The sequence below is a fragment of the Lycorma delicatula genome, chromosome 1 (genome assembly GCF_047948215.1).
Source record: "Lycorma delicatula isolate Av1 chromosome 1, ASM4794821v1, whole genome shotgun sequence".
NCBI lineage: Eukaryota > Metazoa > Arthropoda > Insecta > Hemiptera > Fulgoridae > Lycorma > Lycorma delicatula.
In genome coordinates this window covers 93,503,287-93,529,991 of record NC_134455.1, presented here as the reverse complement: position 1 = coordinate 93,529,991, position 26,705 = coordinate 93,503,287, and the positions used below count along the sequence as shown (strand labels likewise).

Genomic DNA, 26,705 nt, shown 5'->3' with positions numbered 1-26,705 from the left:
TGTAAATTTTGCTACTTCAACAAACTTTTAATGTGAATTGTTTGTTTCTATAAAATTACCTTCAATTATTGTATAAATACATGAGAAAATGTTTACTTATTCATTTTAAACATTTTCTCATTCCATTTATTTATTTTTTTTTTGTTAATAATTAAATTTTATATTCAATGGATGTTTTACACTTACATATTTTGGCAATTTTTTCTGATTTTTGTGGGATATCTTTTTCACCCCCTTACAACTATCACATCCATTTACAGAAGAATGCACTCGTAAATTTTTCAAAACCAGAATGTTTGATTTTGTATTATTGCAAATTTTTAGTGACTTATTTTGTCGCCGTTTGCTTATGAATATCCAAAAGCAGTGACTATTTTCATGCATTCTAATTTTTATGATTTAGGTTACATCTTTTATCGGGTTTAAGTTAAAACTAATTTTATGTGAAAGGACAATCTTTTATTTCTCACAAAAAGCAGTACCGGAACAGCGTTCTGACAGGCTCCTTATATACAATAAAAAATGGAACAAAAGCATTTTCCCTATGCATGAAGATTTAAATAATTTAACATTCTGGAGCACATGGGAAATTTTGGTTTTGCAGTTGGTAGTAATCATCAGATATAATTACCACTCATTCATTCAATTAATTTTTGTTTCTATACTGGGAATAATAATGTTTAAGTACACAATACAAATGCGAGTTGTTATGCTTCAATGTTTTTGGAAAATAAAATCTTGATGCTGCCCATGAAACTTCCTAATTTCCCACTTCCAGTCCTCAACATTTGCGCAAACAGATCATAAAACATGAAAATGGCGAAGAGATTGGAAATACTTCACGAACATGTAGGAATAGAACAAGTTGCTCCTTAGAAGACAAACAGCTTGTTGTGGAGACATTTGTAAAGAGTGTTCAAACATCAATCAGAAATACTCAGAAGAACATTTTGGAAATACTCAGAAGATGTTTATGAAAATTCTAAAAGATTTGAAAGTGTTGCCCCAACCGAGGAACTTCATTCATTTCATGATTATTTTTTATACAATGGTGGAATTATGTGAGAAATTTATTATTCATTGTGACGTAGATTTTTATTTCTCTTACTCAATGATATGGTTTGATGAAGCATGTTTCAATATGAAAAGTTTAATCAATTTAATGTTGTTTAATGAAAATTTAGTGTTAATTTAATGAAAAGTTTTAATGTACTTAATGTTCATGGAATTATTGTTTGCTATGAGATCTCAAAAATATTAGTGTTGATACTCCATTTCTTTGGCAGAATTGTAACAGGTGATAAGATAAGTTGAGATTTTATAGGATATTATTCTCAAGCTATTAAATAACATTCTCTTTAATGCAGGTCATCGTTGTTTGTTAGCAATACAGTGTATCTCCTCACATGTCTTTCAAGTTAGAAACTACTCCAAACTCCCCCTAAATGGATTTGACACTGAGAAATAGGTGAATGGTTGCCACATTCATATGATTTGATGCCTTGAAATTTTTGTTTCAAACATAGTACTGTTGTCAAATTCAAAAGATCTAAACCTCCTCAAGTAGCCGATTGAAAACTCAGTTGATTTTACAAATCGGGCTAAAACTTTATTGGAACAAAAAATGCATAATCTATCATCAAATGCCTCCATAAATGCAGAATATCAAAGGAATGAAATTATATAACTCCTCTGGTATATAATAAACATGTGACAATAAAAACCTTGTTTTTATTTTAACTTTTTTTTTTATTGGTCAGGGAAACCAAAATTTAGCCAACGGCGAATGTATATTACTTAAAACAATATGAGTAGAATATATACTCATCAATAGATTATTTTATTTTCCAAATCCATTTTTTACTGTAATTTTTTAAAATGCATCTTAAATAGAACTAATTATTAGATTTTTACATTAATCTTGATTAAATTTCCTTTCCTCTGGTAAATGGAGTCCTTCTTCATCCCCTTACTGTTATTTCTATTTACTGTATGTTGCCACTGGAAAAATTTATTTTGTTTATTTAATATGCCTATTTTTAATTTTTCTGAAAAAATTGTAATTATTTTTGTATACTTCTGTTTTATGAGATTATGTTACATGTTGTTACAGGCAATAAATAATCTCTTTGTTTTAACACCCAATAAAAACTAAAAATAAGCATATAGACTGAACCCATTAAAATATATTGCAACTGCTGGATATGCCTGTAATAATGAAATAAATAAGAAATACAATTGCTTTTTTGTTTGCAAAATTTATTCCAGTAAGTTATATTAGGGTAGGGGATTAGATTATACATAAAACTTTCATTTCCTGTGTATTGACATGTATTTTGTTTTAGAAAACCTGAATTATATCACAACATCCTGTCGTACATATCTTGGCTGTACTCTGAATCTTTGGGAACATTATTGTTAAATCTTGGGCTCTTTCATCTCTGTAAAAAAATTAAACATTCTAACTAAGATCATAAAATGGGCTATATCTAAGGTAACAAAACCAAAACTTGAGGAAGATTTTTTAGTGATTGATTCAGATGATTGAATTTCACTGTGTGAGACCTCATTTCATACCAAATAAAATGAAAAGCTTTGTAATTTTGCCTTCTCTTGTAAATAGCCTAAAAATTACTACATAATCTTGTTACAGTATGCTGATACAAAAGACAGTTAATATTGGCAATAGCTTCTGACTATTGATCATACAGACTCAAATTCCTTCAGTAGAGGTTTACTAGTTATTTACCTCCAGCGAATTAATTTTGCTGGAGGAAAGTAAAGAAGATGTTATTGCTGCTTACTGCTTGCTCATTAACTTTTTGTTTTGTGCACTAGATTACAATAGAGAGACAATATCATCAACTTGAATTATTTTCAATTTAACTTTAAAAATGTTTTAAATATACTTCAATATTATTTTGCTTACACAACAAAACTTCTCTAAATTGTGGTGGAATTGTAGTGAAATTTTCAGACACAAATTATGCTTATAATATAATTTACTGAAATATATTAGTTTTGATGAAATTTTTTTATATAACTTTTCCTGATGTTTAGTTTTCTATTTCTAAATTTAGAATTTTAAATGGTTTTTGAACATAAATTTAAGTAACTTGAAAATTAAGCAATTCAAGTAAGTAATTTAATGATAGTAGCAAATAATAATTTTATTCAAGTAAGTTGATTAGAACTAACATGAATTTTTTTAGATTATATTATTTTAGTTTTATTGTCAAATATTTAAATTTGTATTTAACTCATGAAAGTTTATGTTACTAATAAAATATAAAAATATTAATTAGTAAAAAAAATTAAGTTGTAAAGAATATTAATATGGTTTTTATTTTAGGACGAAATGGTGATGCTCAAGAAGATCTCAGTCCTGGAGAAGAAGTTGGAAGTCTGTGGCCAGGTTATTCCGGAGGCAAAAAGATGACACCACCTGCTACTAGAGAACTATCTGTAAGTACCCCAACAATGTTGCATAACAATGAATTTTTCTCTCCACTTTTCACAAAATACAGTAAGTTCTTGTTACTAAAACTGGTTTCATTATTAAAAATAGAGAATTTTAATGGTGGATGTAATAAGCAGGAAGAGGGCTGCTGTAATTGCTTTATATCAAAACACTTCTTTTATTCAATGAGATATATCAGTCAGATGTAAGGTGAGTGTAAGTGTAGTTAACAGAATCATTCAACTGAAAGATGAAACCTGTTCAGTAACACCTAAGAGCTAATACTTCACACGATGGTGCATTTTTAATAAGAAAAAGTATAGTAGATACTAACAAAATAGCTTTGATCTTTAAAAAGATCTTGCAGAAGGTGAAGTCAAAGTTCATGACACAACAGTTTGTTGGAGATTGTTAGATGCTGTCAGAGATCTCATAGACCAGTGAAAAAAATAAATTTTAACAATTTATCTCATGAAAAAAAGAATTTAAACAAGCTAGAAAATATAAATCTTGGGCCAGGAAGACCAAAAAAGTATTATTATTTCTGAAAAATCCCAATTTTAAGTTAAGAGATAAGAGTACAGCATGTGCAAAGAGCTAATGGTGAAAAATTAAGTCCAACATATGTCCACTGTGAAGCATCCTCTAAAAATCATGTTTTAGGGTTGTTTTACAATTAATACGATTGGTGGGATCTTTTGTATCCTGTGAAGGTATAATGAGTAGTAAAACTATTTATCATTACTAGAGCAATGAAAGTTACCATTCAGCCTTATGACTCTGTCATAATTAAACAAGATGTGCCACATTTCAAAAATGGTAACCAAAATTTTTCAGGGCAAAGGTTAAACGTATGACTGATCTGGGAATTCATCATATATAAATCATATTGAAAACGTGTAGTCCATTTATTAGAACAAGCTCAGGAAAGTGGATTTCACACTACAATGGTGATTTCATTACTTATACAGATGTGGTTTCATGACGTAAGACTCAAAAGTATAAATTACTGGTTAACTCGATGCCTAATAAGATTAAAATTTTGAATAAAGTGAACACTTACAAACTCAATTTAATGTAAAAAATAATTGTAAGCTATTTTAATAATAATAATATAAGTTATTTTATTTGTTTTATCAATATAAAGAAATAAATCATTTTATATTATAAAAATAATCTTGTTTTAATTAATTTGCACAAGGGTGTATATTAAATCAAGTTTTAAAGAAATATTAGTTTTTTAACATATCTAAATTGTTGGATTTCAAATTCGTTGTCATAATTTAGAAATTAAACTTTTCATATAGTTGCTAAATATTGTATCTTAAAACATTTATACCAATAAGTTAATTCATTCTTGTTTTATAGTGTTTATATATAACAAGATAAATAATTACCATGAAAGAATGCATGATGTGAAATTTTGTTTCTTGATTAGCCGAAGGAACCAATTTTATATAGAATTGTATAACATAGATTTACTACAGCTACAATATTTTTTTAATTTTTAATTCAGTTTTGAATTATCACTTATTTTTGAATGATCACTTATAATATATTTTTTTAATCTTACAATTTTTATGAATTTAAATTCTGATATAAATATATAACATATGCCATTTATGAATATTCAACAACAGTATGATAATATATGTTTATTGAGCCAGTAAAGGTTAAGTCATTGTTTATTGTGATTTTTCTTGTTTAATGGTTGTTTCACTAGTTGGTCTAGTATTACCTTATGTGTGCAGTGCTGTGACTCTTATTTACTAAAGAATTTTTATTTTGAAAGTAATATGTCCACAAGAATGTGAGTGTATGTGACTTGATTTAAGTGAAGGTTGATTAGCATGTATGGAGTTGTGTAAAATACACTTCATTTTGCATTTTAAGACAATAAATATAGGTGGTGTAACCATAAGTTACGTAATGAATGAAAGTAAAATGTTTATACAACTTATTTATTTTTCAGAGTCCATTAATTCTCCAAGAGACGAGTTCAATTCATGACGAGACTTCATCAAGTGGAAATAAGGAAGATGAAGATGATGATGATGAAGATGTTGATGATTTAAAGACATTACCGCATGATCCAGAAAGACTGAAGGCCTTTAATGTAAGCCTTTAAAATTATTTTGTTAAAATCTTTTTTTATTTATCTAAATTCTTGAAAAAATCTAGATGAATTATGTTAGGTACACCAATAATTAGAAGCAGTTGTTTTATTCTCTTAGAAGTGGTTGAACTGAGACTAAACAAGACCACACCTAATACACATTAAATAAATAGAACCTCATCTCAAAGTGCAGTTAGTAATACTTATTGTCATTAGTAAAAATTCTCAAATTTAATAATAAGAATAATAAATGCAAACAAAAGAAAACACCTGAAAAAGCTATTTAAAAATCATTAAAAAAACTGTAGCATCAGTATACTTGCACTGTAATAAATCAGAATTTTTCAATTGAATAATTAGAACTGTTGTTATATTATAATTTTAACAGTGAAGACTGATTTATTACACGAAATCAGTATATCCATATGCTCTCTATATACATAGAGATTTTTATTTTGCCTTCTTGCATTCGAGGTTGAATTATACTTTGTTTTATTAATCAGCAGTTACGTTTTCATAGACCATTCAAAAGTAATATAAGGTGTTCATCTTAAAAGAGGCTCCATCACTCAGTAGTTTATACTAAATGCATTATGTTAGGGTGCATTTAGTATAAACTTCTAAACTACTTTGTTGGTACAAGTAGTGCTGGAGTGGGGAGGACTGTTTATTGCCTCTACATTTAAGTATTGCCAGTCAGTGTCGAGCATTAAGTTTTGAACAAGGTTGTGTAATCATGTGCTGTTGTTTGTTAAAATGTGATTAACTGTTGAATGTATATTCAGGATGGAAACATAAGTAGAGAGACAAAATCTCATGTTGTACGTCGGCAAAAATTCGAATGGTGTGCAGTTTCAAGGTGGCGAATAATAATAGGATCCTTGTTTTTTGAAAAAACTGTGTGGATGCTGCTATCTACTAAGAAGTTATCCAACCTACAGTTTAGTTATAGCCTACAGCTAGAGGATGAATGAGACTGCTGGTTGCAACAGAACAGCACTACTTGCCACATAATTCACTTTACTATGAAGATGCTACAGATTTTTTTATTTGGAAGAATCATTTCTAAAGGATTGTGGCCACCAAGATCCCCTGATCTGACTAGTTCAGACTTCTTTCTGTGGGGTTACTTAAAAGAAATTGTTTACAAGAGCAATCCACAAACCCTGCAGTAATTGAAATCAAACATTACCAATGCCTTCCAGAAATTAGACTGGGTACAGTTAACAAGCGTAGCAAGGAACATGGTCAAATGTGTTGGCAAGTGCATAGAAGTGTATGGACATCATTTTCAATACCTTCTGTAAATTATTATGTAAGTGTTTATCAATAAACTATTTTTTAAAGACTAAACTAAGTGATGGAGCCTCTTTTAAGTTGAACATAATGTATGTATGAAAAGTTTTTTTTTATTTGGGCCATATGCCTCCATCCTTTTCATTCTTTATGATTTTAAAGATCCTCTAAGACAGCTTTATATAAGACATCTTTATATATTTAAGGTTCTTCATCTACTTAATAAAATTGTGACATTACTGACCTAATGGTATTCATTGGAATGTTCAAAATAAGTATATTTTACAAAATAAAATAATTGACTTAAAGTAAAGTAAGCTAGATTTAAAATAAAGTGTATATAAAAATGAGTATACATATATTCAAAACAAAATTAATAGGCAAGAGTTTAGATAATGGATTTCCATTTGAATTTAAGATAGAAAATAATATGACAATGTATACTAACATTAAGAAGTCAGTGTAACAAATTTTAAACATTAAATAAGTTTTATCTGGTTAGCTTATTTATTTATTCCTTCCAATAACAATGACAGAGGTGGTTACTGTACTTAATGGTAGATGTATTTTATACTGTATGAAAAACATTATTCCACATTGTGATTTGAACCCAAAAACTCTTGATAAAAGATAAAAATGCTACTACTCCTAATATTTTAGTTATATTATTACCAAAAATATTTTCAATCTGCACACTACTTTAAATTTGAATTGTGGATTCAAAATGTACAAAATTTAGGAAAATATAATGAACTGTTATATTTTGTGATCTTTCATATTAGCAAAAGTTAATTACATAAGTTAATGAAATTTAATTCTCCCTCGGTTCTGGAAAAAGGGTTATAAAAACTGTCAATGTAGAGTAGAAGTTAAAAGTAAGCATTAATTCTCAAAAAACACAGCAGCTATCTTACAGTAGTATCTCTGTAAGGAATTTTTATTATGAAAATGTAACATTTTTTACATTCTTAATTTCATTGATTTAGGGCAGGCTGTCTTTCTTCTAATGATAGAAATATTTTAAATCCTACTTATAAATCAATTAATATTTTTATTCATAAAGCATGTAGAGTGATGAGAATTTATTTAGAAGGTAGAATTAAAACACATGCTTAGATATTTTGTAAACCAAAGGACTGCTATTTCATTTTGATAAAAATTGTCAATTTTTCATGTTCATTACTGATGCTCCACAGAAGTTGTTCAGTAACTCATGGATGTTCAAAATAAACTATATTTTTGTGTTTTTAATAAGAAAGACATGATGTAAAAACAGTTATAATAGTCTAAAAAGTCACTGGATTGTATCAAAGTAGATAACTGAAATAGTGAACTTTACTCAAATAAATTTTTTTTTAATCAGTTTGATTCATCTATGAATTTTATATATATATATGGATTGCACCAATTGCAGAACAATCTCTTCGTTATCCCACACTTGAAAGATAATGCTAAACACTGTTAAAAGCCAAATAAAAGGGAAAATTGAGGCAAATTTGGAAGAAGACAGTTCGGTTTCAGATCTGGGAAGGAAAATAGAAAGGCAATACTATTGGAGAGAATTGGGGTTAGTAGGAAGACCTTTTTGACTTTTGTAGACTTAGAAAAAGCCTTTGACAAGGTGGATTGGGAATTGCTATTTCAAACAATGAGGGTAATAAAGCTCGACTGGAGTGATAGAAATTTTATTCTGAATCTGTATAAAATAGAAATGGTGATTGAAATCAATGACTTAAAGAAAGAGGCCAAAATAAGAAGGAAGTCAGGCAAGGTTGCCCACTGTCACCGTTTCTGTTCAATTTGTTTATTGAAAAAGCTATTGTAGAAATGAAAGAAAAAACAAAAGGAATTAGAATTAATGGAAAATCCATACATTGTATCCGCTTTGCAGATGATGTTGTATTACTGGCGGAATCAGCAAGAGGAATGGAAATTTATTAGAAACATCTAAAGTAGTAACAAAACTTAAACTGAAAATTAATAAGGAAAAGACAAAGATTATGATTGTAGGTTTTCGTTTTAAAATAAAGGAAAGTACAAAAGTTGATATTAAATTAGACGGTACTGTTGTAGAGAAGGTTGACAGTTTTTGTTATTTGGGAAGCACCGTCACTAGCGATAATAAATGTGCCACAGAAGTAAAAAGAAGAAAAGCACTGGCAAAATGAGCTTTCCAGGATAAAAAGAATATACTAATCGATAATCATACGGGTATGTAAATAAGGAAATAGTTCGCTAAAACTTATAACTGGAGTGTCCTAACTTATGGTTGTGAAACATGGACACTTGGCAAAGCAAAAAGAAGAAGACTGGAAGCAATGGAAATGTGGATTTGGAGGAGAATAACAAGAATATGCTGGGTGGATAGGAAAAGAATGATCAAGTGTTAGCAGAAGTGAGTGAGAGGAGATCCTTGCTAAATGTTATACAAAGAAGAAGAATGAAATTGATAGGACATGTAATACGACATGACCAGTTCTCCAGGAATATATTTGAGGGCAAGGTTTTCAGTAAAAAACCTAGAGGTAGATCGAGAGCAACCATCATGAATAATGTTAAAGAAGAGATGGGCGTTGGTTCATATAATGACTTGAAGAGAGAAACGGAGATGAGAGTGACGTGGCTAAATTGACAAGCCATAGCCTTTAGTGAATGATGATGATGATGGTGATAATATATATATATATATATATATATAAAATTTTATGTAAGTTCAGAAGAAATATACGAGTATATCTGTCAGATGTAATTCTATAGATAATAGAAGAATTATTCTTTGTCAGAAACTTAAGCTTTAATTATAATAAAATCTGCCTTTCCATGGGACTAATAAAGAATCTTTATTTAATGCAGGATTTTAGCTTATATTTAATAAGATTATAATTTTTGTGTGTATTTTAACACATGAAAATGTGTTTCTGACATTTCCAAATAATAGCCAATATCCAATCTCTCTCTTGAACCAATCAGGCATGAAAATGTGGATCATACTCTATTTGTATACCTTATTTTGGCAATTCATATTTGTAATTTGCTTCTTTGTTTTACAGTTATATCGTACGTAATTTATTTTTCTGAAATATAGATTTTCATGTACATTTAGATTCCAAAATTTTCTTGTCAGTGAGGATTCCTTTATGACTCCTATGTTCTTTACTTACAATGTACAGTTGAGTATACGTATTTCAATACTGCTTACATATTACATAAATAATCCTGTGTTAGTTTTTTGTACTCTATTTTGAATAATTCTGTTAGTTATATTTTATTTAGCTTTTCCTCAAAATATTTTTTTTAATATCCATAGAAATGTGTTGTGAACATGATTCTCCTGGTAATGAATTCATTTGTAAATATTTAAACTTTCATATGATTAAGATACAGTATATTTTATACTAATCAGTGGTTTGAACATTGGATTCTAAAAGTGCATTCAATAAATCATCATTTTTCTCTTATTCTTTTTTAAACTTTTTGTTTTCCAGTTATAAATTTACTGTGGTATAAACCATTTGAAAAGATCTAAAGAACTCTGAAAGTGCTGTAAAATTAATATACTGAAATTTATACTCATAATTAAAACATGCTAAGTACAGTTCAGTTATGAGTTGAACACCAGTTCCAGTAATGTAATGAGGGATAAAGCATATAAAGTGAATTTTTTCTGTGTTTTGAAATAACATTTTATGAAAATGATTTTGTCATAATAAAAAATAAAATTTCAAGAAAATATTTGCCATGTTACTGGCTTACGTATAAATGGAGGCAGAGTTGTTTTATGAAATTTTATGCAGTCACCAAATAGGAAATAGAGACTATTAACAGTTTCATATGCACAGCTGCTTCTAAAACATAATGTAAATACCAAGGATGCACAACTCTACAATATTCTTCTAGTGGGCATATAGGGGTTTGTAGCTTGTTATATCTGTAGATTTCCAGGCTAGGATATTTATTAATTAAAACCCAATATCAGAATAATGACTGGATGAACCATTAACAGTAATATTAAACCTCTATTAAATAAGTAATACAAAAAACGCTTTGGCTGGTTCTCAAAGTATCAGTTTCCTATCTAAGAACTTATAACTCCTCCATTATGACAACTATGACCATTAATGTCAATTTTACTTTGTATGTAACATTATTTTTACTGTTGAAATGTTTTCCTTCACTTATAATTTTACTCTAAAATATACTAAACATTGTGCAAATGTACACATGTTAATTTTTAATTATTTTGTAAAATTTTATTTTCTATTTTGCATTAGATTGTTTCTAATAATTAAATTGTTTTATATATGTTAAATAAATTACATGTACCTGGTTAGTTACTTTTACAGTATTGTAGATTTTTTTATAAAATCATGGCAGAATATTTCTGAATTGAGGGTGTGTTGATGATAAATTTTTTTGGATTATTTTTACTATTTTAATTATCCAAACATTATTAAGCAAAATTTTATAATATAGAATATTGAATAGTAGCTAATAAAGCTGATAAATCTAAACTGTTATTAACACCTGAAACATTATTATGTAGAGTAGAAGCTTAAATAAAAAAATTATATTATTTTTTTTCATACACAAAATTGAATAGTTTATTATTTATTTTTTTATTTTTATTATTGTTATTATTATTGTTGTCGTCGTCGTGTTTGTTATTATTATTATTATTATTATTATTATTATTATTATTATTATTGTTGTTGTTGTTGTTTCACCTCAAGTTAAACATGAAAAAGGTAAATGCTGAAGTTCTTTTCTATTTTCATTTTATTTTTTACGTAGTTGTCTTTCGTATTACTAGTTCATATTAATTTCATTTATTTCTTACTTATTACAGCAATATCTTTAATTTTCATTGTTTTGTAGCTGTATAACTTTTTCCATAATTCTATTCTTGTATTTATTTATTTAATTAATTCTGTTAAATTTATCATTTTGCAGGTGAAAAATGTAATATTTAGAAGTATTATCTTTTCCTTGTTCAAAAATTTTCTTTATTTGTGTCTTAAGAGAAAGTAAATTTCAGTAGATATTTTTTTTGAGTTTTTTAATTTGTGTTATTTTTATTGAATGTAAATAGTTTATTCAGCCATGTAACAATGTACCTTGAAGAGTAATCTATCTACATGTTCAAATCTAATTGATTACTGAATAATTTCAATAGTCGCAATGACAGGATCTGTTTAATAACTAAGCTAAATGTCTGTAAGTCTTATTGTGGATAACTTGATTTATTCAAGGAAATTCATACATTTGGCTTGAACCTTCACTGGAGAAACTTATAACTAATTGCAGTTGGAATTTATTTCAATCTATATTTGTCTTATTATACAGAAATTAAAAAAAAAGATAGATATATGACCAATAAAATGCACTCTTTTCAAGCTAATCTCATTTTATATAATTTGTAGATAAAATAAACCTTTTAATAGATAAGCAGTCTTTAGTACACATCTTGTTATAATGTAAGACTTGCAAATTTGCATAATATTTGTTATAGTATTACAAACATAGTCATGTCATCATGGTCTAAAGATTCCTGTTTATTAAATTTTATATTTTTTTGTGAATATTATATTTACTATGAAAAATTCTTATTTTCTAAAACACTGATATCTTTTTAAAAACGTGCTTAAACCTTTTTATTCATTTTTATACACCAAAATAACAGAATTTTTTTGTGATTGTGAGGAAAATCTAATGTCAGAATTCTGGACAGTTAAGGGGAAATTAATCCAGAACCAGTTGAATTAAATAAGGATTGTATTTTTATTGAATAAAAACTGGAAACAATGTTTTTATGACTACAAAGAATGATTGTTACAAAACACACTTTCTTAAATTTATTTGATTTATTTATGTATTTCAACTCTAGATTACCTGATATACATTTAAAACAACAATAATAATAAAAAATAGCAATAATAATACTATATATATATATATATATATATATATGATAGTTTCAAATCCTTAGATGCACGAGAAATTGTAATTTTTGTGATGAGTGCCAACCTTACCAAATATCACTTACTGTTTTACTTACTTTGCAGTTGTACTAATAAAAGTGATGTTATAAACCTCATTGTAATTTTGCAAATAATTTAACTTATTTAACTATACACTGTGTAATTCTAAGTAATATACTGAGCTGTTGAGATTTTGAGTAAATTCTGGTGGGTTATTTATAACGTGCTGGTAAGAGTAGATTTTAAAACGTCAGTAATTAATTTCTTTCCATGATTATATTTGCTTTTGTAAAAGTTCAGTATCATAAAAAGTAAAAAACTCATAACAGTCCTTGACAGTTAAAATTTAATCAAAAATCATAATCCAGATTTGGAGAATGTGTCTCCAAACAGGAGTTATGAATCTGTTTACTCAGCTGTTTCTAGGCAGAATTTTATTACTAGGAAGAAAAAAAAGATTCATTTTTTAGTCAGCCAATCATGTACATAAAGGCATACATGAATGCTTTTAATTTTAGGGCCATCACTAAATACAGTACATACTGATACTATAGTATGCGTGTTTCTTTCCTCTTAATTTTAAGTGCTTAAAACTTTATAAATATTTATTATATTAATAATAACACATTTATTTCAGGAATCATTGTTATTCTCATTCAGTATACAAAAAAATAAAAATAAAAAACCCAGCATATAACGAGTTTTGTAATTTCAGATGTTTGTTCGACTTTTTGTTGATGAGAATCTTGATCGAATAGTTCCAATTTCTAAACAGCCAAAGGAAAAGATTCAAGCTATTATTGATTCATGCACAAGGCAGTTTCCAGAATTTGCTGAACGAGCTCGTAAACGAATCAGAACTTATCTTAAGTCCTGCAGACGCAATAAACGTTCCAGAGATCCAAATACTTGGCCAGAAACTGTAAGTTATTAATAATACTTCTTCATTGTAATTTTCTATTGTTGTTACAATAGAAAATTGCTTTTTAACTACTTTATTTAAGAATCTGTTTTATTTACCTTACCAAACACAATCTCATAATTAATGATTCAATTACTATAAGTTAAAGGTTTCTTTAGATTTATTAATTTCATTATTAATGAATAAACTCTTATATTCTTTTGTTTAGAAGTGAAATACCTCTCATATTATTGATGACATTGACCTTTGATGAGTGTCAATCACTGGGAATAAAGGTCTAAATGATTCATAAGGAAAAATTTAACAATGCTAGAAAAAAATTAAGTTCCTTTTGAGGAATATGCTATCAGAATAAAATAAAAATCATCAAAATTGTCCCACTTGGTGAAAAGTACGGCTTTAACATACATGTGGACAAATAGGAATCTCCTTTTTCTTTTTTTAATTCTTAATGAGGATTGGCTGGAGATTGGTGCCAGAATTACAAAATATGGAAATTATATTAAAAAATTTTTTATACAGTTTCAAGAATACATTTTTTCCCCTTCCACAGTAAATCTAGCAAAACATATGACTTGAATTTTAGATAATAAAACAGGAGATCATGTTGAAAATAAAAAAGCAATAAAAATATGATTAAACAATATTTTGCTAAAATTATTGATATTTGAAAACTTTACTGTTTTGTACCTTAAAAGTACATAATTCAAACACATAAAACCTCTTTTATTTGTCCCAGATGTTAATATAATTTTTTAAATACTGGTATTTACTAGCTATATTATTACTAACAAGTAATATTACTGTATTACTAACAAGTAATATCCTAAAATTTAAAACATTTTTTGCACACTCATTTTTATTCTGTTAGTTTACTTTACTTTAATGATGAGATTTGATTCATACTTTGCTGGTCTGTAATTTATTTTACAGATTCAGTTAGATGACACTTTGTTGCAAATTACAGAAACTAGTATAATTTGCTTTTGTGAAATATCCTTGCTTCATTTAGGAAATATAATGTGAATTATGCTAATTACTGTTTGTGTTAGACTGCTAAAAATTCATATATGTCATCTATATCAGCTGCAGCTTAGTAGAACTTACTTTGCTGTACTGTCTCATCTAATACATATATATTACCATTTCTAATTTGATTTATTCATTGTTTATGTGTTATTTAATATCCTGATTTAAAAAGTAGATTATTTTTTTTATTATCAAGCAAGGGCAGTTAGTGCAAATTCAGTTTGTATCACATGAATATTTTTCACGTGATACTTTCATCAGTTAAGAAACTGATAATAAACTAGATTTAGAGGAGATAGTCCAAGTCTACTGTGTTGTATTACATTAACATAAATGTATATACAAATAAATATAAAGTTTAAAATAAATTATGTTATTAGTTTGTAAGATTAATCTTATTGATTTTTAGTCCTTCTCATATCATTAATTTACTTATAATTTGTTATTTAGACCAGACCAACACCAGCACATTTAACTTCTGTCCAAGCAGAACAAATTCTTGCTCAGGCATGTGAAAATGAAAGCCATAATGCAAAAAGAATGCGTTTAGGTTTAGAGCCTGTCAGTCAACCAATGCCAATCATACCTGGGGTAAGAAATTTTCTTTATAATTTTTATATAGTTCAAAAAGTCATCTAGTTGTTAAAGATAATAATTATTTGAAAAAATCATGTCGTATTTTTAAAGTTAAATCAGTATATTAATGGACAATAAAATAAAAATTTATGAATGTTATTTAAACTTTTGTAAAATTTTTACTTACTGTTGTACTTTGATAGAAGTTTTTAATTTGTAGCTTTACTAGGAAGAAATTTTATCAAAAATGTTCAAAATAAAAAAATTTGGAACTGTGTTCTTATGAAATTAGTGTACTTTAATAGTTTACAGTAGAATTATTGATTGTAATTTTCAAATTTTTTGAACTTCTCTTTCTCTTCTAAGTTTTGAACTTAGAAGGTTTATTTCTTTATTTTTTAAGCTTTATTTTTTGATTAACAATTATTCATTTATGAATTAGTTTTTATTTAATTATTTAATCATTAAGTTTATCTGGTAATAAATATTTCGGCATGTTATCAGCAAAGAAGTAGGTACCTTATTATTGGCTTTTTGTATGCTTAACTGATGTTATATTGTTATGTTTATTGGTACGTTTTTTCAGTGCTGGAGACACTTAAACCCATATTTTTAACAAGAATGGACAATTTCCAAATTACTTGTCATTCAAAGGTCCTTCCAATGAGGTGTCACAAGCTACATTGTCTCATTTAAAAAAAATAAGTTTTCAACCCTTGAAATTTAGAAAACATTTAAAGGAAAAATTTTGTGTTGGTAAATTAAAAAATAATTTTCACAGTTTTAATCCATAGATTATGATTATTTCAAATGGTTTAAGAAATAATATCACGTAATTTCATAGTGTAATTTCAACATTTAAAGGAAAAATTTTGTGTTGGTAAATTAAAAAATAATTTTCACAGTTTTAATCCATAGATTATGATTATTTCAAATGGTTTAAGAAATAATATCACGTAATTTCATAGTTATTTTTGTTGGCCTAAAGTTTAATAAAAAAAGTACTATCCTAAAGGTTTTTCACACCTACCAAGCAAACAGGTGGGCGGATTTTAATTTTCTTTTCACCAAAATTCATTTTTTTTTGGGCTGTCAATTAATGTAATTAAATGTTATCATGTCATTTAAGATTTTTGAGTTTGGTCAGGTGTAGCGGAGAGGGGTTCCACCCTATTTTCAAAGGGGTTCCACCCCTTTGAAAATAATGTTAAACATATATACATATTACTCTAAAGATATATATTATTTTTGTTCCTATAGTTAGTTATAATTTACAGTTTCTTTTTTTGTATGTTTCTGAGCTAATCATAATAAAAATCGTACTTATCATATCATTTTATATATATTGATCTTGGCCAACCATAATTAAAAATTCTTTAATTCCTATTCTTTAGTTATTGGTTTGCTGTTATTCCTTTAACAAAAATCATGTGTCATATAAAAAGCATGTTTGAAAGCAAATTAAAGAACTTAGTTTATTATGACTCAATATCTTAATATTTTGCATTCAGATAAACCATATTAATACCTTTTGTTTTCATTAAATCTGTCAAGAAACATTCCACAGATGAGGGTTACTATGCCAAAGTTAAATCACAATTTTTGTAATTTGAAAAAGATTTTTTGTAGTTTCAAAAAGAAGAATATTTGTGATTATCTTCCTACATAGTTATTACATCAGAAATTTCTTTAAAAAATTACTTTGCATGGGTGAAAATTTTATTGTAATGCATTAAAAGCTTCAAAGTAATATCATAATTTTTAGGCCTAAAATAAAAAAGGATAAAAAAATATAACTTCTTAAATTTTTTTCAATCTGTAATTTATATAATGCTGCATGAATGTTATCTCAATCATTTTTATGCTGTTTTATACCCCAATGAATATTGTTCTTTAAATATTATATTTGGGGATTTAGAATTTTTGCTTATTGAAAAAATCTGATATGGACACTACATGACTTCCTTGTACACCTATTAAATTACATGTATACATTCTTTTAAAATGAAAAGTACGTAAAATTTTATTTCACTAGTAACTTATGATTTGTTTTCATATTTTTTTTTTATCATTATTATTGAATTACTATTTATAGTAAAAGTTTTTTTGCAATAAATTATTAATTTTTTTTTTTTTGTCTTCAGTCATTTGACTGGTTTGATGCAGCTCTCCAAGATTCCCTATCTAGTGCTAGTGCTAGTCATTTCATTTCAGTATACCCTCAACATTCTACATCCCTAACAATTTGTTTTACATATTCCAAACGTGGCCTGCCTACACAATTTTTTCCTTCAACCTGTCCTTCCAATATTAAAGCGACTATTCCAGGATGCCTTAGTATGTGGCCTATAAGTCTGTCTCTTCTTTTAACTATATTTTTCCAAATGCTTCTTTCTTCATCTATTTGCCGCAATACCTCTTCATTTGTCACTTTATTCACCCATCTGATTTTTAACATTCTCCTATAGCACCACATTTCAAAAGCTTCTAATCTTTTCTTCTCAGATACTCCGATTGTCCAAGTTTCCATATAAAGCGAAACTCCAAACATATACTTTCAAAAATCTTTTCCTGACATTTAAATTAATTATTGAAGTAAACAAATTATATTTCTTACTGAAGGCTCGTTTCGCTTGTGCTATTCGGCATTATATACCCCCTATGGACGAAGCTCCTGCTTCGTCCATCTTTAGTAATTCTACTTCCCATATAACAAAATTCTTCTACCTCCATAATCTTTTCTCCTCCTATTTTCACATTCAGTGGTCCATCTTTGTTATTTCTACTACATTTCATTACTTTTGTTTTGTTCTTGTTTATTTTCATGCGATAGTTCTTGTGTAGGACTTCATCTGTGCAGTTCATTGTTTCTTCTAAATGCTTTTTACTCTCGGCTAGAATTACTAAATCATCAGCAAATCGTAGCATCTTTATCTTTTAACCTTGTACTGTTAATCCGAATCTAAATTGTTCTTTAACATTATTAACTGCTAGTTCCATGTAAAGATTAAAAAGTAACGGAGATACTTTTAGTAACGTAGATGTAGGGAACATCCTTGTCAGACTCCCTTTCTTATTACGGCTTCTTTCTTATGTTCTTCAATTATTACTGTTGCTGTTTGGTTCCTGAACATGTTAGCAATTGTTCTATCTCTGTATTTGAACCCTAATTTTTTTAAAATGCTGAACATTTTATTCCAGTCTACGTTATCGAATGCCTTTTCTAGGTCTATAAACGCCAAGTATGTTGGTTTTTTTTTCATTAATCTTCCTTCTACTATTAATCTGAGGCCTAAAATTGCTTCCCTTGTCCCTATACTTTTCCTGAAACCAAATTGGTCTTCTCCTAACACTTCTTCCATTCTCCTCTCAATTCTTCTGTATAAAATTCTAGTTAAGATTTTTGATGCATGACTAGTTAAACTAATTGTATTCCACCCATCTATCGACTTTACCTTTCGTATTATATATTGGTGTACCATCTTTGTTTAACACATTATTAGATTTTAATTTATGTACCCCAAAATTTTCCTCAACTTTCCTGTATGCACCGTCTATTTTACCAATGTTCATTTCTCTTTCCACTTCTGAACACTTTTCTTTAATCCACTCTTCTTACACCAGTTTGCACTTCCTGTTTATAGCATTTCTTAATTGCCGATAGTTCCTTTTACTTTCTTCATCCCTAGCATTCTTATATTTTCTACGTTCATCCCATCAGCTGCAATATATCGTCTGAAACCCAAGGTTTTCTACCAGTTCTCTTTATTCCGCCTAAGTTTGCTTCTGCTGATTTAAGAATTTCCTTTTTAACATTCTCCCATTCTTCTTCTACATTTTCTACCTTATCTTTTTTACTCAGACCTCTTGCGATGTCCTCCTCAAAAATCTTCTTTACCTCCTCTTCCTCAAGCTTCTCTAAATTCCACCGATTCATCTGACACCTTTTCTTCAGGTTTTTAAACCCCAATCTACATTTCATTATCACCAAATTATGGTCGCTATCAATGTCTGCTCCAGGGTAAGTTTTGCAGTCAACGAGTTGATTTCTAAATCTTTGCTTAACCATGATATAATCTATCTGATACCTTGCAGTATCGCCTGGCTTTTTCCAAGTGTATATTCTTCTATTATGATTTTTAAATTGGGTGTTGGCAATTACTAAATTATTCTTCGTGCAAAACTGTATAAGTCGGTCCCCTCTTTCATTCCTTTTGCCCAGCCCGTATTCACCCACTATATTTCCGTCCTTGCCTTTTCCAATGCTTGCATTCCAATCTCCAACTATTATTAAATTTTCATTTCCTTTTACGTGTTTAATTGCTTCATCAATCTCTTCGTATACACACTCTACCTCATCATCATCATGGGCGCTTGTAGGCATATAGACGTTAACAATCGTCGGTTTAGGTTTTGATTTTATTAGTATTTTAGTAGTATTTAAATTTCAAAATCATTCCCCGAAGACAAAAATGAAATACAATTTCAAAACGTTCTCCCATACTGCATATGTTTCTCCTGGGATATCCAGAACTTATTCCAAATGATAAATAATATGTATGCCAGGATATGCAGGATAACTAGAAGACATCCTGAAATATTGCAGGATATATATATACTCAGCACGTTATTTTTTTATGTAATACAAAAATAATAGGTTAAAGATTAAATCATTCACTACACAGCCTGGATGATTTAATAACTTCATATGAAATTAAAATTAATAAGGTAAGTTAATAAACATTTTTTTTATGATTTATTTTTTTAATCTAGTTTTTCTGACCGATTTGATCTGCAAGTGATTATAATTTAATATAAAACACTAATTAAAAATTTTCAGTTTCGGTTTGGATATCACTTGGTAGCTGGGAGAATTAAAAAAATAAATCAAAATTAAGGAGTCACTTGCTGCATTCCTGTCATATGTAGTCAGTCAATAGGAGTTGTCACACCTTCGTGTTTTTTTGTTCCATTAAATCAGTGAGTGGTTGTGAATAGATACAGTAATGATTGGAAATGTTACGCATACAAAGAGCACTAGGAAAGTTTTGTAAGTCTTATAAAAGACTTTATTTTTAAAAATAATTTCCCCACACATTATAATACACTTCTCCATCCTTCAAAACCAGTCTTCAGCGAATCCCTTTTATGTTTCATCAGAGATCTAGGCACACTCATCCTCCCAGGTCCATAGGAGGTTAACATCACTAGTAAAATGCCTGCCTTTCAGTCTATTCTTCACCTGGGAGATCAGTGTGAAGTCACATGAAGCAAGGTAAGAGCTATAGGGAGGATGCTTAATTGTTTTATACCAGTGCTCATTAAATATTCAGGAAAACTTTGGAGCAGTTTTGTGGTGAAGAAACCATGTGGCCATCCTTGAGATTGGGTGCAGATTCTTGAGGGGTTTGAAAACTATAGGCAGTCATTCCTTGAAATACCATTTCCTTGTAACTGTCTTCTGAGTTTCCAAAAATCTAAAATGCCTTTCACTAAAAAATACAGCACCGTTTTCTTCTTTACTGATCTGGATTTTCAGACAGCCATGGGGATCTCCTCATCTTTGAACACCCACACTTTGTTCTGAGCCTTGGTCGGAACTTCATAATAGTACAGCCAAGTTTTGTCACCTGTTACAATACTATTCACATAGGGTGTTCTCCTATTTTTAAACTTTTTCAGCATTTCACACCACCATGAAACACAACGTGCCATTTGATCATTGGTAAACCAAAGGGTAAAATCCTTTCTAACTTGATGGTGATCCACAGAATTGCAAGAACTCCTGATCCAATAATGCCCAAGGACATCTCTGTTTGGTGGTACGTCGCACATCTCTCTGTCTCAAGCAATTTTTGTATTGCAGACAACCTTAAAGACAGTCAACCTTACCTTGGAAGGTCCTCAAGGCCAAAATTTCCTCTTTCAAACTCTTGGTACCACCTAAATATTGTTGTATGATGAGAACAATTCTTTCCAAGCCTAAGGAACCATTTCTCAAACGCTGATCAACACTAACCTGTGTCTATTATATAAATTGTTGAGAAAAATTGTCCAGTATTCAGTTTTTGGGAAAATGACATCACTACCTCTTTTTACTAATATAGCTAAAAAACAAATGACACTGAAACAGAGACTAGAACAGCTACAGTGCAGGTTGGGATCTGTCTAAACAAGCACTAACTTTTTATATCCTGTCATGACTCATTCCGTTGTATTGCAAAACTTTCCTAGAGTCCTTTGTACATTTGCACAAAATAAATTTTTTTCTCTTCATTTAAAATTACAATCAATTTAAAATAAAAATCATAATTTTTTAAAAAACTCTTGCTATGTTCTTGCTCTTACAAAGACTCAAGATAGTATTTTTCTGTGCACATCAACATGGAACTGCTAAATATTTTAATTATGATATAAAATAAATATTTCAAAAACATCCTTAAGACTGTGTGTCATTTTGGAAAGACAGTAATAGTATGTTTAAAATTAAATAATTATTGTCCATTAAGGATAACCAAAACACTGTCTTGGCAAAAGACATCTGGAAGGAAACCATATTAATATAAGGTATACAAATGCTTTTAGATCATAGACAGAGATTTTATCACTAAAAGCCTCAATAGACTATTGTCCTCATAAATAACGCTTTTACAATGATATAGCTATAGTTATCCATATATTGTCTCGCACAATCCAGATATAAAGTCTTTTGAATGATTCATAGGGACAAAAATTATTCTGTTCTGAAAACATTTGATTATTCTAAAAGCTGTCTATTTAATCTATGTCACTTGAATGCAGTTTGGAACATAAAAAATTTGAACATGCCTCTGTCATATTTGTTATCCCGTGAATGTTCTGTGGAGTACAAATATCACAGTCTGACCTTCTAATCAGGTTCCAGATCATGACTTTACAGCAGCATTTCTCAACCTGGTAGTTGCGACCCTCCATAGGGATCACTGTGATATGAAAGGGAGGGTTGTGAAATTAGCCAATAACTTAACACTTTATTATATTTATAGGTACACATGTAAAGAAAATAAAATGAGATGGTTGCATTTGTTTTTCATTTAAAAATTTTCCTATACTTGGATCTCTGTTAGAAACACCAAAGCAAAATGTTTTTAAATGATAAAAGATGTTTCCTATATTTAGTTTTTAGCGCAACCATAGATGAAAAATCCTTTTCACCAAGGTAGACATGACAAAAGGGGTTAATGTTTTCAATGCTTCTGTGACTAAATTTCCATATTCACTTCGATGAGAAATCCAGAACGTATCTAAATCTTCAGAAGTGAATTGTAGTTATAACATTTTGATGGGAGACATTTCAATGAGTTGGTAGTGAATCTCATCCGGTAACTTAGCAGCTGCAAAATGTGTTTACTAAATGGTCCATCTCTTTGAGGAATAATTTTTATTTACCAGAAAATAATCTGCCAAATGAATTTTTAGTTCACACAAATGCATCTTTGTGCTATCCAAACAATGGTGAATAGTAGTTTCTTCTTCATCCAAATTTTTCTTAATATAGTCAGAAGTGAGTGGAAGCACCAAACTTTTTACTTTTAAGGGAAATAATCCAGATATCAAACTTCTTAATGAAAGCATGAACTTTGTCTGTCATTAATAAAATGTTTTTATCACATTTTTGTAAATTCACATTCAAGTTGTTCAAATGCAAAAATACATTAGCTAATTACGCTAACAGCAAATCGTGAGAAAATATTAATAATTCATCTCACAATTACAATAACTGGTTAATGATAATCGTACATGATAATTCTTTTGAGAAAATCATCTGACTTCTGTATGGAAAAGAAGAATTTTTTTTGTCCATTTCATCACATAGTTTAGCAAAACAGCCTATTTGTAATCGTTGCCTTTTGATAAAATTAACCATTTTTACAGCTTTACAAAGAATTTGTTGAGATTTTTTAGCATATTTTTTGTGGCAAGACCAGTCTGTGAAGGAAGCAGTGTTGATATGTTCCTATTGCTTTCATACCTCACAAAACATAAGAACTGAGAAATGTTTGCTCAGTTCATCTGAGCAAACATCTGTTGATTCATTAAATTAAATACTAAAAAATTCACTTGAACTCACTTGCTGAATTATCTGAATTCAAATATCGGCAGCTATGTCACTGATTCGCCTTTATACTGTGTTGTTAGAAAGCAATGTTTTTTTCAATTTTTTGCTTCCTCTGCGCCTATTAAATATTGACCATATCAACTATAACAGGCAATTTGAAGTTATCAGCGATTTTAATGGGTTTGAACATCTTAGCTACTCTTAATGCTATGAGGTAAGATACTTCAAGGGTACTGTCAGTATGCCTTGATTTACAAATAGAAGCTTGTTGATCAAAGTATGTAATTTTCATTCAAAAAATTTCAAGGGTTTGCTCTTATGATCTGGATGTTTAGTTTCCAAGTGTTGAACTAATTCTGATAGCTTCATGCTTTCATCAGAAAGGCTTTGAAAGTAAGCAATGCACTGTGACTTTCCATCCAATGAAGAAAACATCATTTAAATAACTGTTATTGTATAATCCTCCTCCTCTATGAATCATGAGACCTTGCCGTTGGTGAGGGGGCTTGAGTGCTCAGGGATACAGAGTAGCTGGACCGAAGGTGCAATCATATCCGAGAGGTATCTGTTGAGAGCCAGACTAAGGAATGATTCCTGAAAGAGGGCAGCAGCTCTTTCAGTAGTTGTTAGGGGCGTGAGTCACAATGACTTAAACGGCCGTATCAACATCACTCAGTCCTCTGAGTACTGTGCAGCTGAAAGCATTGGAAAACTACAGCTGCTGTTTTTCCAAGAAAATGTGGCTCTCTGCATTTTCACATAGCAATAATGGAGGCGCCTTCCTTGGTAAAATATTCCGGAGGTAAAATAGTCCCCCGTTCAGATCTCTGGGTGGGGACTACTAAGGAAGGGGTCACCAGAAAATTAAAAAATAACATTTTACGAGTCGGAGCGTGGAATGTTAGAAGCTTAAAAAAGGTTGGTAGGCTAGAAAATTTAAAAAGGGAAATAGGTAGGACAAATGTGGATAGAGTAGGAATTAGTGAGGTTCGGTGGGAAGAGGAAGGCGACTTTTGGTCAGGTGATTTTAGAGTAATTAACTCAGCGTCAAATAATGGGCAGGCAGGAGTAGGTTTCGTGATGAACAAGAAGATAGGGAGGAGAGTGGAGTATTTCAAAACGCATAGCGATAGAATCATTGTAATAAGGATAAAATCAAAACCTAAACCGACAACGATTGTTAACGTCTATATGACTACAAGCGCCCATGATGATGATGAGGTAGAGTGTGTATACGAAGAGATTGATGAAGCAATTAAACACGTAAAAGGAAATGAAAATTTAATAATAGTTGGAGATTGGAATGCAAGCATTGGAAAAGGCAAGGACGGAAATATAGTGGGTGAATACGGGCTGGGCAAAAGGAATGAAAGAGGGGACCGACTTATACAGTTTTGCACGAAGAATAATTTAGTAATTGCCAACACCCAATTTAAAAATCATAATAGAAGAATATACACTTGGAAAAAGCCAGGCGATACTGCAAGGTATCAGATAGATTATATCATGGTTAAGCAAAGATTTAGAAATCAACTCGTTGACTGCAAAACTTACCCTGGAGCAGACATTGATAGCGACCATAATTTGGTGATAATGAAATGTAGATTGGGGTTTAAAAACCTGAAGAAAAGGTGTCAGATGAATCGGTGGAATTTAGAGAAGCTTGAGGAAGAGGAGGTAAAGAAGATTTTTGAGGAGGACATCGCAAGAGGTCTGAGTAAAAAAGATAAGGTAGAAAATGTAGAAGAAGAATGGGAGAATGTTAAAAAGGAAATTCTTAAATCAGCAGAAGCAAACTTAGGCGGAATAAAGAGAACTGGTAGAAAACCTTGGGTTTCAGACGATATATTGCAGCTGATGGATGAACGTAGAAAATATAAGAATGCTAGTGATGAAGAGAAGCAAACTTAGGCGGAATAAAGAGAACTGGTAGAAAACCTTGGGTTTCAGACGATATATTGCAGCTGATGGATGAACGTAGAAAATATAAGAATGCTAGTGATGAAGAAAGTAAAAGGAACTATCGGCAATTAAGAAATGCTATAAACAGGAAGTGCAAACTGGTGTAAGAAGAGTGGATTAAAGAAAAGTGTTCAGAAGTGGAAAGAGAAATGAACATTGGTAAAATAGACGGTGCATACAGGAAAGTTGAGGAAAATTTTGGGGTACATAAATTAAAATCTAATAATGTGTTAAACAAAGATGGTACACCAATATATAATACGAAAGGTAAAGTCGATAGATGGGTGGAATATATTGAAGAGTTATACGGGAAAATGGTGTTATAGAGGAAGAAGAGGAAGTTGAGGAGGATGAAATGGGAGAAAAAATACTGAGATCTGAATTTAAGAGAGCATTAAAAAATTTAAATGGCAGAAAGGCTCCTGGAATAGACAGAATACCTGTAGAATTACTGCGCAGTGCAGGTGAGGAAGCGATTGATAGATTATACAAACTGGTGTGTAATATTTACGAAAATGGGGAATTTCCATCAGACTTCAAAAAAAGTGTTATAGTTATGATACCAAAGAAAGCAGGGGCAGATAAATGTGAAGAATACAGAACAATTAGTTTAACTAGTCATGCATCAAAAATCTTAACTAGAATTTTATACAGAAGAATTGAGAGGAGAATGGAAGAAGTGTTAGGAGAAGACCAATTTGGTTTCAGGAAAAGTATAGGGACAAGGGAAGCAATTTTAGGCCTCAGATTAATAGTAGAAGGAAGATAATTTAAGATGACTTCAGCAGAAATTCATGTCCCTATAGACAAGGGAAGCAATTTTAGGCCTCAGATTAATAGTAGAAGGAAGATTAAAGAAAAAAAAACCAACATACTTGGCGTTTATAGACCTAGAAAAGGCTTTCGATAACGTAGACTGGAATAAAATGTTCAGCATTTTAAAAAAATTAGGGTTCAAATACATTGATAGAAGAACAATTGCTAACATGTACAGGAACCAAACAGCAACAATAACAATTGAAGAACATAAGAAAGAAGCCCTAATAAGAAAGGGAGTCCGACAAGGATGTTCCCTATCTCCGTTACTTTTTAATCTTTACATGGAACTAGCAGTTAATGATGTTAAAGAACAATTTAGATTCGGAGTAACAGTACAAGGTGAAAAGATAAAGATGCTACGATTTGCTGATGATTTAGTAATTCTAGCCGAGAGTAAAAAGCATTTAGAAGAAACAATGAACTGCACAGAAGAAGTCCTACACAAGAAC

General features: G+C 29.7%; 1 protein-coding gene across 2 annotated transcripts in view; it reads left to right on the top strand.

The window, feature by feature from the left end:
* The window catches only part of LOC142318145 (nucleolar protein 4-like), a 136,468-nt gene that overhangs the window by 95,920 nt on the left and 13,843 nt on the right, over window positions 1–26,705 (top strand). For both annotated transcript variants that reach the window (XM_075354687.1, XM_075354688.1), the window contains 4 exons: window positions 3,353–3,465; window positions 5,433–5,576; window positions 13,566–13,772; window positions 15,252–15,392. In XM_075354687.1, the coding sequence (XP_075210802.1) occupies window positions 3,353–3,465; window positions 5,433–5,576; window positions 13,566–13,772; window positions 15,252–15,392 (605 nt within the window). The remainder of the gene's footprint in view (window positions 1–3,352; window positions 3,466–5,432; window positions 5,577–13,565; window positions 13,773–15,251; window positions 15,393–26,705) is intronic.